The 14,154-nt window shown below is 41.2% G+C and overlaps 1 protein-coding gene across 2 annotated transcripts in view; it reads right to left on the bottom strand.

Moving 5' to 3' along the window:
* The window catches only part of LOC126183629 (protein inturned), a 287,053-nt gene that overhangs the window by 80,675 nt on the left and 192,224 nt on the right, over positions 1-14,154 (bottom strand). For both annotated transcript variants that reach the window (XM_049925752.1, XM_049925751.1), the window contains exon 13: positions 12,299-12,484. In XM_049925752.1, the coding sequence (XP_049781709.1) occupies positions 12,299-12,484 (186 nt within the window). The remainder of the gene's footprint in view (positions 1-12,298; positions 12,485-14,154) is intronic.

Below are 14,154 nucleotides of genomic sequence, written 5' to 3'. Positions count from 1 at the left end.
CTCCATGAGGTCCACCTCCACTGACGAAGAGGAGTGGCAAACGTTGGCCCGATGACCCTTCGTCCCACAGATGGAACAGACCACCAACTGGAAATGGCAATCACGGTGTGGGTGCTAAACACAAAAGCATTAATGACAGGAGGGCAGCTTCTGACATTGCTGAGCCAGAGAACCCATAACCTGGTCTGGACGAGGAGGCAACAGCGGGGGGCCTGCCGTGGGCCGTTGGCATGGTCGCTGCTCCAGCGGATGTGGCTCTGAGCAACAATGGCACAGCCATGTGGCAAAGACCTTTGGTGAGGCATAGAGGACCACAGACAAATGGGAAGACTGTTCATGGGCAGGAATGACTGACAGACACGTGTCCAAGAAGGGATCCTTCAGCTTCAACAGATCCGTTCGCGAGGCATCGTCAGTAGCATGGACCAGAATCACGTTGTGAATGAGGGCCGAACCATATGACTGCTCACACCCCCCGGGTTGCACTAGAGAACTGGCAGTCCCGGGAGAGCCTTTGAAGGCAAGCGATCCATTACCTGTAAGACTGCGATGGAAGCTTCTGACAGCTGAAGAACATGTGGTGAGCTGTCGCAACGTGTACCTGGGCATAAAAATACTCTGTTAAACTGGTGGTCAGCTGTTCATAAGGGAGGGCATGCGGCTCTACCTCTGGATGCAACTGTTGCACTAAGCGATAAATGTCAGGACCCACACAGGCAAGAAAAAACATACGAGGCTGGCCGGTGTCAATGATTCCATGGGCAAGGAAATGTTGTTCCAAGCAAACGGCATAATTACTCTACAGTTCAATAGACTTGTCAAATGGCAGGAATGCCGCAGGAGTGGCCGATGCCGGAACCCCCAGAGGAACACTAGTCAAAGCCTGCAGATGCTGAATCAGAAGTTCATTCGTCTGTTGCATATGATCCAAAAGCTTAAGGATGCGAGCCGACGGCACATCTAAACCCGGAATACCTTCAGCCAAGGTAACAAACAATGGAGAAACGCAGGAATTCAAACAAACTCGTCGCCACTGCTAAATCTACAGAGCAAGAACCAACTTGTTTTTATTAAGGAAACTACAATAAACCACCAACAATAACACACTCATCAAAACCAAAAAACAATGAGGATCCATTCTGTGGATCAAGCAAATAACAAATAATTCCTATACTCAGAGTTCCCTTTGACTCTGTACCCCTACAACTGTTTCACGTCATAGTCGGCTGTTAGCAGCTGGTAGATAGCCTAGATGACGGAAGCGATGTAGCACAATTGTTGTGGAAGGGAGGATGGTTGAAGTGGCACACCACTGGACCGGCGATCTTCTCTACACACAACAAGTCGAGAACTGCATGCTGAACGGCTGGGCGTCAGCTTATCTAGCCCCAGGCAGAAGGATATACCCGGGACTATTTGCACACATGTGATAACCAGGAAATAGTTCGTTGATCTCGCACCCCCATCCTCTGCTGCTGGTTGATGCCTTCTGATGGACATTGGCCATACCTACATGTTTGTTGTCAACTGTGGTACTTGCTTGTAAACACTCTTGCGTCGGCCAGACTTAGCAGCGGAATCGGCAACCCACATCGCTGTTCTGTCTGCGGTGTTGCTGCTGCAGTAGGCATTTGTGGTGACTGCCACACTTTCCATGCCTTGGTAAATATTTTGGACCTTTCTACTTCAAGTTTCAATCAGCTCTCAGTTCTGTAATAATTTAAGTGGGACAACTTTCCTGGAGGCAATAAATTCAAGAACTTTGTTATGAATACTTTGACAATTTACTGTTAAAACTTTGACAGTTGAAGAGGTCTAATCTTTACACAATCTAATTTCACACTCTGCATATCGACTAATGAACATTCATCAAACAACCTCAACCTACCACATAGCCTAAAACAAAAACCCATATGCACCCCAGGGACTCACTACCTGAGAAACTGCTTCCTTTGTGTAGTGCACCCCTGACCTACCACAGGGTATCTTACAACTCTGCACCCCATTCCCACAGGTCCAGAAATCTGCAGCTATAACTATCACAGAATTGACGGAGCCTCTAGGTTAGACCCTCCATTGGCTCCAAGCCACAGGAACTGATTTACTCTGGGAACGATCTTGCAAACTGGGAGCTCTTCTTTCTCCCCACAAGTGAGGCCAGCAACCTTTCCCACTTCTGCCAGCCACTTGTACAAACTGAGGAGGTCCTCATTACCCAAGCAAAAGGTGTAAATGGTGCCAACACAAGCAACAACTTGCAGACTACTGCACCGTGCATTCTCAATAGCTGCAGGCAGGGCCTGTTCCACATCTCAGATAAGCAGATGAGGCCCCCCCGACAGACACACTGAGTGCACATTGGAATTCATTCCGGCTCTGTATGCTATTTCCTTGAGGGGTTCCATAATGTGCGTAACATTGGAGCACCCACCAACTAGTAAATCCTCCCTCCCATCTGTGTGCTTCAAGCCTATTCTGTGGCCTCTGTCCACACACACAGAGTGAATGGGTAAGGCCAGACAGCCAGCCTCCACACTGACTTTCCATCTCAAGTGATGTGACAGGGTAACAAACTGCCACTCACCCTTGACACCTGAAGCGCCCCATATGATGTGCCAGTTCCTCCACTATCACCACACCTTGAGGCAGCACCCTGAAGACAGCTGACCATGGTCATAAGTGTCTTTAGCTGTCTGCTCACTGTGGTCAGCTCCTCCTGCGTCTGCACCCAGCACACACACACCCTATCCATCCTACTACTAACAACTTGATAATTAAACTATGAAAACAAACAAAAAAAGCTAAATATGCTACTTGATAGTTCCCTGGTGCTTCACCAATGAAGGCTGACTGGCTCCACAGGGTAGCCAGTGGCTGCACAAAGTAGAATTTCAATACTTATGACAACCAGTGGTAGGTCTTCTTTTGATGTCTGACTATTATAGTTACACATAGAAATGTTACAACTGATGGATTGTATCATGCTTTCAAGCATAGAGCTGATATGTATTATTGGTAATGGAAGTGAAACAGAACAATTTACTTGTTCTCCTAATGTAAAAATTGTGGCAATCTGGACACTTCATCTGGTATGCAGATAATTTTTAAATTGTTCTGTTTTCCTATATTAGCATCCATCTCATTTTCTTGGTGGTATGGAAATAATATGTCCTTTCTGTAGAGTCGTTCACCACAGAAATCAGGTCGGGGATGTCAGTTCATAGTTCAGAGATTGGCTCTAGATGTTTAGGGTACCACCCCATAGACAACTGTATAGCATCTGTAGCCACTGACCAACGGCCACTCCAAAGACATGCCCACCTCACCTGACACAGGCAGTGCAGCTATGAAAGAGTATAACAGGCTACTATCACCCTTCAGTTGTAGTGTTCTACTCCTGTGGATACTCTGCATCTGTAGTGATACTACAGTGTTAATATAGACTTGGTGATGGACTTGGATTATTCTGGAGTGTGTCCTGTACTTGCATGCACTTGTGTTCCACTGTCCTATTGAAGTTAAGTAAACAATTTTTAACTAACAGCTGTTGTGTCTTTCATTCTCTGCTTTCTCCCACATCAACCACACACCACTACAGGACACAGCACATCCCAATACTGGTACCTTCTAAATCTGCTAGCTGTTCTGCATGTAATTTTTCCAATGAGTGGAACACTGAAGTACTGTGTTGTTCATGTGTAACAGCAGCAGCAGTAGTAGTAGTAGTAGTAGTAGTAGTAGTAGTAATAGTAATGACAGTAGTAGCCTTCAGTCCTGAGACTGGTTTGATGCAGCTCTCTGCACTAGACTATCCTGTACTGGTTTCTTCATCTCTGCTTAACTTCTGCAACCTTCATCCACTCGAGCATTTTGCTCCAACACACTATTGGTGCGAAATTATGAATGTTCCAGAACTTTATGAATAGACCTCGTATACAACTGCAGATGGCTCATTGTTTTTAAATACCTCAACCAGATAACCAACAACATTAGGAAACATATAGACTACTATTCACTGTAAATATGACATGACGAGTTACAGCCAGGCACAATGAAAAGACTGTTACACATTTAACTTTTAGCCAAAGCCTTCTTCAGAAAAGTAAATACGCACACATTCACACAAGCAAGCGCACCACATGCAGACACGACCACCCTATCTCGCAGGTTGTACTGGAATGCAACTGTCACATTGAGCAACAATTTGAAGTCAGCTGACAGTGAATTCATTCCAGATTACCACTCAACATGACAACTGCATTCTGGTCTGAGCTGCCAGAGATGGAAGTCGTTTGTGCTTGAGGTGTGCTTGCTTCAGTGAATATAAGTGTCTGTGTTTTCCTTTCTGAAGAAGGCTCTTGTAAACATAAATTATTTAGATTGTAATAACAGTTAGTTTAATACAAATTACTCATTACATGTGATTTTTAAATTTGCTATTAGAGGTATCACTTTCCTTTATGTATTAGTCCAGAAAACAAGAAAAGATCATAAGGTCAGGTTGTAATATTATATTTGTTTGCATTTTGGAACAGTTAACGTAGAGAATTCTACTTAACTGTTCTGTTTTCCTTTCCAACATTTTAATCTGAGTGGGTCCATTTACTGTTAAGTACATATTACCAGAAAGTAGCATAAATCTTAATTTGTCTGATTTAGAATCTTTTGCACTAATTGGTTGTTTATAAGATGTTTGCTTACAATAAAGTTACATTCTGTTGTGAGTAAGATAATTTAACTGTTACTGCGTTGGATGAGTGCTAAGTTCTTGTAAGTGGAAATAAATAACTTTTTACATTATATCATACACCTGAAACACTAACCTGTAGGCCTGCTTATAAGTAATGAAAATTTGTGCAGTGTAAAGTGTGGATGTTGCTGTAGGATAGTCAAAGAGGGAGTGGTGAGTGTAGACTGTGGGTTGGAATTTCACTGGGATGACAGTAATAGGGACTGAGCAGGGAACTCAATGAGATTCTCCCATGGAACTGTAGGCTTTTCAAAAAAGATAAGAGAATCACTGAGCAGGAGGCGAAGATTTGTGCCCTTCAGGCTGAATAAGACCACACAAAATTTTGACTGCATAAGTTGAAGGGGACAAAGATGTTGGGAACTGGATAAAAGTAACAAGAAAGGGGTGGAAGGAGACCAGTTCTTCAACTTCACCTACATCTGAGTTAACAGTATCGAATAAATCTGACTTGTTACCTGAAGTAGGAGGAGAAGAATCTCATCCAGCTGTAGGTCACAGTAATATGCAGCAGACCCCTGGCAAAGACACCCACTGTAGGCTGGTACCAAAAGAGAATAGGAAGAAAAGAGTCTTGCTGCTCTAAATAGTAGTCATGAGAGGGGTGTAGGTCAGATGTAATAAGACAAATTAAGGACAGGGTGCCAGGTCACAACTATTGTGAAGCCAATTGCTAGCCTTAGCCAGGTGACAGAGGATATAGGGAATTTGTGCAAAGGTTTTGGCAAAGAGGATCAGCTTATTGTAGTTGGTGGAGCATGGAACAGCCTGGCTAAGAACAGTAATTACAGCATTAGGGGCAACCTGGATGAAATAGGAGCAGCAGTTACACACACAAATGTGAGTTTTGCTGAGGTCCTGCATTGCCATTGGCAGCCCTGGGTAAACACTGCTGTGAGCCACATGGACAGTGAGTTGAGCAGGCTGCTGCTGACTGAAACAAAATCTCATATGAGTGCAGAACCAGTTGCTACAATTGGGAGATGGGAATATACTAGATATGACCTACACCTGAATAGGAGAGGGAGAGATAGGTTGGCTGAGGTTCTTGGAGATAACATACAGGGGACCACCATCATATGTAGCAAGATCCCTATGGTTACTGCTGTCATAGGGACTCTTTTTTTAGGTTAGAATCAGGATTCAGGCTCCCCATTTCAAAAAAAGTAAAAATAACAAAAGAGTCCCATAAAATGCTTAATAATGCTCAGAAAAGTAAGTTTAGTTCATTTCATCAAAATATTAGAAGACTGAGTAGTAAGGTAGAAGAACTTCTTGACTGTATGGAAAATTCAGAGACCTCTGAAAAGATAGACATCCTGTGCCTGTCTGAGCACACACAACCAGATCGGTAGATAAGTTACATATAAAAAATCACACTATTGCAGCTTAGTCATGCAGAAATAATACTGGGAAAGGAGGAGTTGTTACACACATTAAGACAGAACACAAGTTCGAAAACGTTGAGACAAGTAGATTTTGTAGTGATCAGCACACAGAAGCGTGTTCTTGAGAGTTGATGTAACTGTATATAGATCTCCACTGGGAAATTTTGAACTATTTATGAGGAATCTGGATTCCTTATTGTGACATTTGTCAGACAACAGCAAGCAGTTAATAGTCTGAGTTGACTCAGGGTAGAGTTTCTAAAGGATTCTCATAGGAAAAATGATCTGGAAACCTTATTTGGATCCTACAATTTTGTCTCAGTACTTAACTTTTCAACACGAGTGGATAAAGACAGTAGGACCCTAACTGATAATGTTTTCTTTGCTGAAGCTCAAAGTAAGAAAATTACTGTTTATCCAGTAACAAATGTTTTCTCTGATAATGACATGCAGTTAGTTAGGATGAATAACATAGCACCTTACAGTATGGATACTCCTAGTGGAAATCAGTTAGCACAATTAATGACTCCAGGACAAATGTTTTTAAGAGTAGTTTACAGGAGATGATATGAGGTGTGATTTATAATGAACCAAATGCTAAGATAAAATTTCAGCTATTTGATGATAAATTAATATCATTATTTGAAAACAGCTTTCCACATAAGCTTATCAGAAAGGACACTAAACGGCCAAGTAAAAGACCATGGATCACTAGATGGATTAAAATATCTCGAGATAGGAAAAGGGAAATGTGTCTTACTAAGAGAGGTTATTAAAAAATCAAAGAACATGTACATAAAGTTAGAAATCAGTACTTCCGACAACATACTTAAGGATACGTAGTGTACTGAGAGACAGAACAACCAGCCACAGAACAATACAATATTACTATTGAACTGAATAGAAGGGCTATAAATGATGGGTCACTTTACAATCATTTCTAAAATATAGTAGAAAGTACAGGGACAAACAGTTCAAAAGCAAAATCACAGCAGTATGTTGAAAATGTAACTTTCATAAAATTCAGTCATATGTATGTATCACAAACTTCTCTTTGTGAAGTTAAGAAAATTATACATTCTTTCAAAAATAAAAGCTCATGAGATTTTAAGGTGTTTTCTATAGGGAACTAAAAATTTGTTCCCACGTAATAAGTCCAGTCTAATCTAAAATATGTGATGCATCACTAACTCAAGTCATTTTTCCAGAGAGACTGAAATTTGCTGTTGTTAAACCCCTCTTTAAGGAAGGTAACAAGAGATTCTCCAAAAATTTTGACAAGGTGATGTATTCTAGAATAGTATCTCACCTTAGTAACTACAGTATTATCACAGTTTGGGTTTCATAAGGACTGAGAATGCCATTTACACATTCACTCACCCAATTTTACAAGCATTAAATAATAAAACAGTGCTTGCTGCTATTTTCTGTGACCTCTATAAGGCATTTCACTGTGTGAATCACAGTAATCTCCTAGGTAAATTAATGTTTTATGGGACTGATGGTACAGCCAACCAATGGATAGTGTGATATCTAACCAAAAGAATGCAGAATGTCGTACTTAGTAATTGAAGTAATATGGTCTAGGGACTTAATTCTGACGGGGGAGAAACCACGAATGGGGTTCCTCAAGGTTCAATCTTATGTCCACTACTGTTACTCATGTATGTAAATGATCTTCTGTCCAGTATAGATTAAGCAGAATTAGTTCTTTTTGCGGATGACACCAGTGTTGTAATTCAATCCAAGCATACATACAAAAATATATGAAAAGGCAAACAAAGTTTTTAAAAGTATCATTGACTGGTTTTCTGAAAATGGTCCCACCCTCAATTTTAAAATGACAACATATTCAGTTCAGCACATCCAGAGGTACTACACCAATGATGAGTGTAACAAATGGTGAGGAAATAATAAATAGGGTGTAAACTTCAAATTTCTATGGGATGCATACTGACGAGCATTTAAATTGGAAAAAACACATTTTGGAACACCTAAAACAACTCAGTTCAGCCAAATTCGTGTGCAGAAACATTGAAAATCTTGCGGAAAAAGCATATCAGTAAGCTGACATATTTTTATTCAATAATGTCACATGGAATAATGTTCTTGGGTAACTCATTTAAGAAAGAAAGTCTTCATTGTGCAAAAATGTACTGTGTAATAATAAGTGGTGCTCAGCCATGATCATCTTGTAGACATCTAAAACTTTGAACATAGCTGCTAAGGTTCAGTGACCGTGTCAGAATTATATTAGAACAAATAAGCCCTCGGTCACAAATATTAAGTCAAAATTGACCAGGTTTCAACGCTACTATGAGTGTCGTCTTCAGAATTAAACTAACTGTTCTAAAACATATTAGGTACATAATACATTGATAAAATTAAAGTTTGTACTGACTGGAAAGAGATGCAGTACTTACAAGTCACATTTTAAAAAAATCTAAGCCGGAAAGGTGACGTCATAAATAGTTGTAAATAAGATGGCGAGCCACTAAGGGCTGCTTGTGCAACCCTTGTTCATTCAAGTACGAGCAGCCCTTAGCAGCTCACCATCTTATTTACAACTTAAGGAAGACCTGGGCATACGAAAAACTGCATCACGATGGGTTTTGCACGACTTGATGGAAATGCAGAAATGGATGCATTATGACACTCCTCAGATGCACTTGGAGCACTCTGAGCACAAAGGAGAGGCTTCCTTATGCCATATCATAACACTGGATGAGACATGGGCCACATAGTATGAGCCAATCCAACAAATGGCATCATTATGTGTTGTCACGAAAGTCGAAAGTGCATCAGAGCCCCAGTACGGTGAAAGTTATTGTGATTCTCATGTACAAATGGCATCATTATGGGTTGTCACAAAAGTCGAAAGTGCATCAGAGCCCCAGTACGGTGAAAGTTATGGTGATTCTCATGTACGACTGTGATGGTGTTATCCTAACGCATTACGTTCCTCCATGGCAGAGCACCAATGCACAGTATTACTGTTTGGTTTTGGAGCATCACCTGCAACCAGCTTTGCAAAAGAAGCAGCGACACTTTCTGCACAACCCACCCATCATTTTGCATGACAATGCGTAGGTGCATACAGCGCAAGCTGTGGCAGCTCTGTTCGGTCGATGGGACTGGGAAGTACTGTACCATCCACCATACTAGCCGGACTTAAGTCCTTGTGACTTTGATTTGATTCTGAAGATGAAGGAACCACTTTGTGGCATTCGTTTCAGAATTGTTCCAGAGATTCGACAGGCAGTAGACCACTCTATTTGCACCATCAACAGAACAGGCTCTACTAACGGTATACTACGCCTTCCACATCGCCGGCAACGGGTTCTACACAATGCTGGTGACTACTTTGAAGGACAGTAACAGGTGCAAACATGTAACTCTTTTGTATCGGTTGTGAATAAATAGTTGCCACTATTTAAATTACAACACTTGTATACAGGCCTGTACAAGGGAAATAAACTCGCAAGCAATGTTATAGAAAGGGAAAAGGAAGAAGATGAAGGTGAGATTGGAGATATGATATGGCGAGAAGAACTGGACGGAGCACTGAAAGACCTAATTCAGCACAAGGCCTCATGTCTGGCATCACACAAATAGCACCTATGACCTTACTACCCACCATGCCGCTGTGTATTGCAAGTGACTGCCCTTTTTACCTGCTTACTACATAAACTTGGGTAATCACAAGAAAACATTCCAATGTACACAATAATAGGCACGGTTGTTTTCCTCAAGTCTCCAGTGGTTAATACACATCCAGAGTGGGTTCGTTTCACCACAGGTGTTGCCACAAGTGCTAACACTTCTCACTGCCATCAGTCACGTGCCTCGAAGCACTGATCCCTGTAATTTTCCGTGACCTGGCTATAAAGGTTGCAGCTCAACTGACTACAGCAGTTATATATCAGAGCAGCTATATGGCCACATGCTGACTGTTCACACTTCTTCAGTACAGAGCCCTCCCCCTAAGCACAGGTGTAGTTCATAAGGAGTCATGCCATGGTGCTGTTGTCACCTCACAGAGTTCTCATTTCCAAGCAAATGAGACTTGCTCAACTGATGTCCACCTGCATCTGCAGCCCAAAGAACATGTTGCCTGCTGCATCCCAAATGCTGCCCTCACCAAGTGCCTCCTCTGCATGACATCATTGACTTCAACTTCAAGCACCCAACCTTGCAGCTTATCAACTACAACCAATTAACCAATTCAAGGAGAGTCCACTGCATATTGACAGATACTATGCTGGCATGAAGCCGTGTTCCCAGGGAGTATTGTTTTGTTATTCGTAGTGAATCCAGAGACTACTGTTTGTCATTGACTTAACATGCTTCTATTATTCTGGTTACATGGGTTTTCACATTTTGTAGCATGCACCTTCAACACATGGCCACTTCACCTAGAGTAGATGATTCTCCCTCAGAATTACTGAAATACTCAGGAGAGGCATTCATGATAAAGCACTTCATGTGGTGTGCAAGATAAAACAGGCAAAATACCCTCAGTTTGCAAGGTGAATGTAATAATTCTATTTCCGAAGAAGTCAGGTTCAGATAGATGATAATATTAGTGAACCATCAGGTTAATAAGTCATGGTTGCAAGATACTGACACAAATTATTTAAAGAAAAATAGAAAATCTGGTAAAACGGACCTAGGAGAAAATCAGTTTGGGTTCCAGAAAAATGTACACACATGCAAGGTAATATTGAACACATATTCAATCTTAGGAGATACACTGAACATTCCCAGATTCATAGCATTTACAGATTTTAAGAATTTTTTTTGGTAATACTGACTTGAATACAGTCTTTAAAATTCTGAACGATAAAATACAGAGAGCAAATGATTATTTACAACTTGTACTAAAATCAGACGTATTTATAGGTGTCAAAGGACATGAAATAGTTGCAGCAGTTGAAAAGGGAATGAGACAGGGCTATACAATAAGAAAGCTGTGAAGGAAACCAATGAGAATTTCAAAAAGGGAATTGAAACTCAGAAAGGAGAAATTAAAACTTTGAGGTGACATTATAATTCTGTCACACATGGAAAATGACTGAAGAGCAACTGAATTGAATTGACAGTGCCTTGAAAAAAGTTTATAAAATGAATATCAACAAAAGTAACACAATTTAGTACAGTTACATTTGGTGATGCCAAGAGAATTAGATTAGGGAATGAGATGCTAAAAGTGGTAGATGAGAGTTTTATTTGGGCAGTAAAATAAGTAGGTAGGACATGAAATCCAGACTGACATCAGTACAAAAAGTATTTCACATTGCATATAAATGCAAATGTTAGGAGTCTTGTCTGAAGGTCTTTGGAGTGTAGCCTTTTACAGAAGCGAAACATCAATGATAAAAAGCTCAAACAATAAGAAATTATAAGTGTTTTTTAAATTTGATGCTACAGGAGAATGCTGAGGATTAGACGGGTATATTAGATACCTCTGAGGCAGTACTGAATCAAACTGGGGAAAAAAGGGATTGGATGATAAGATGCATCCTGAGGCATCAAGGAATCATCAGTCTGGGAATGGAATGGAGGGAACTATTTGGGGGGGGGGGGGGGGAGGGGGGGGAGGCGAGACTGCAAAGGGGGAGACCAGTACATGACCATAGTAATCAGGTTCAGATGGATGTAGGCTGCAGCAGTTATGTAGAGATGAATGGGCTTGTACAGGATAGACTAACATGCATCAAAGCAATCTTTGAACTGAAGATCACAACAACAACATTATTGTGTATGAGTAATTATGAAAAGGATTGATTGCTGCTCACCATAGATATGACATGCTGAGTTGCGGACAGGCACAATTGAAAGACTGCACTTGAGCTTTTGGCCAAGGCCTTCTCCAGAAAGTAAAAAACACACACACACACACACACACACACACACACACACACACACACACACACACACACACACACACACACAAAAAAAAGCACACTTCATGCACCCATGACCGCTATGTCTGGCCACTGTTTTGTGTGTACATCACAATGTACATACAACATGTTACATTCTGAGCTAAAGTGCTGTGTGTGCACTAAATACATCATATGCTTACAAAATATTACCAGTGAGCTGGGTATCTGGCTAACATGCCAAATTCCATTAAAACATTATCTCTAAGCTATACCTGTCCTGCACATAAAAGGAAATGACGAGCTCCAGGAGGTGCTGTTATTGGTAAGAAGACTTCCCTCCACACCAGAAGTGAAAGCACTGCTTCTCTATGGTTGAGTTCCAGCAAGCAATGCTGTCGTAAAAATGTGTGAATGTGGACCAGTATACACTGCTCTATGTGCCACGTAAGTAAGTGTCCCTGAAAACAGAAAGCCATTAATACAGCATCCAAGCCTAAAAAATGCTTGTTTCACAAAGTAGCACACTTATAACAAAATAAAACTGTTGGAACATTTCTGTGAAAATAATGAAGCAGTATTTAGGACTATCTTTTTTGATGCTGTTGATACTGAAAATATCTTTTACAAAATAGGCACTGAGCACTATGGGACTTAACTTCTGAGGTCATCAGCCCCCTAGAACTTAGAACTACTTACAACTAACTAACCTATGGATGTCACACACATTGGTGCCCGAGGCAGGATTCGAACCTGCGACCGTAGCAGTTGCGCGGTTCCAGACTGTAGCACCTAGAACCGCTCGGCCACTCCGGCCGGCTATCTTTTACATAAATCTGCATATGTGTCATAATGGAAAAATGGAATACAGGAAACAGATGGCATCAACCCTTAGGATTTTAACATCCAATGCACAATGAAGTGTTTTTCCAGGCTTCCATTAATTTTTACAGAGGAGCAACACACACTGTAATGAACAAAATGCAACTACATGTATATGGTTCTTCTACTTTAAACTACTCTAAATACAGGGCAATTCAAATTAATATTGCAACTACAAATGGCTGTAACTATTTAATGCATTGCAATAAATGGATAAGAATTGCAGAAAATATAAAATTAAGTTCAAAATTTTGACCAATGCACAAGCACAAGGAATCAGATGCCAGTGCATGTGCAGTGATGTATAAGTGAAAAGTTCCATGACGTGTGTGAAATTGGCAGATGTTGTACAGAAGGTATTCTGTATGTTGGTGCAGACAAGATTTCATTATCAATGAACTCCAAACGTCAATAACATTCATAGATGGCATCAGCAGTTTGAAAAACAATGTTTTGCAAAGGAAAAAGTAATTGTCAGCTATATAGTCAGCAAAAATTGACATACCAAACCAGTAGGCAGTTACAAATGCCACCACCAACAGTTTGGTCATCATCATCATCTTGGACAGTTTCCAGCCACTGGCTGGGTCTGTCGGGAACACAAGCCTCTCCATCGTGTTCTGTCTTTCCACCATTCCCCCTCTTCCACCTTCGTCCAGTTCTCTCCTCTTCTCGTCACACATTCCTTCACTCCCTTCACCCATCTATCTCTTGGTCTTCCTCTGGGCCTCTTCCCCTCCAGTTGCAGATCAAACATCCTCTTAGGAATTCTTCCCTCATCCATTCTCTTCATGTGTCCATACCACTGCAGTCTTGATTTTTCTATCCTGTCCTGTACTGGTTCCTCCTTTAGTCTTTCCCTCACATACTCATTTCGCAATCTGTCTCGTCTTGTTACACCCAACCTGCTCCTCTGGAACTTCATTTCGCTAGCCTGTATTCTACTTTTGTCGCTTTTGTGCATTACCCATGTCTCACTTCCGTATGCCAATATGGGGACAAAGTAGGTTCGGTATATAATTCCCTTGGATTTCTGTGGCACCTCCTTGCTCCAAATAAGCCCCCTAATGCATTTGTAGAACTGCCCTGCTTTTCTGCACCTTTCATTTATTTCCATTGCGTTTCCCCCCTTACTTTCAATCACGCTTCCCAGGTACTTGAAGTTCTCTACCACTTGTAGTTTTTCCCCTCCACAAGTTATATCCACATTTGGCCTATTCGTCTTCCTTGTTGTGACAATTATTTTACT

The sequence above is a fragment of the Schistocerca cancellata genome, chromosome 4, assembly GCF_023864275.1.
Source record: "Schistocerca cancellata isolate TAMUIC-IGC-003103 chromosome 4, iqSchCanc2.1, whole genome shotgun sequence".
Lineage (NCBI taxonomy): Eukaryota > Metazoa > Arthropoda > Insecta > Orthoptera > Acrididae > Schistocerca > Schistocerca cancellata.
This window is presented reverse-complemented; position numbering and strand designations above follow the sequence as displayed.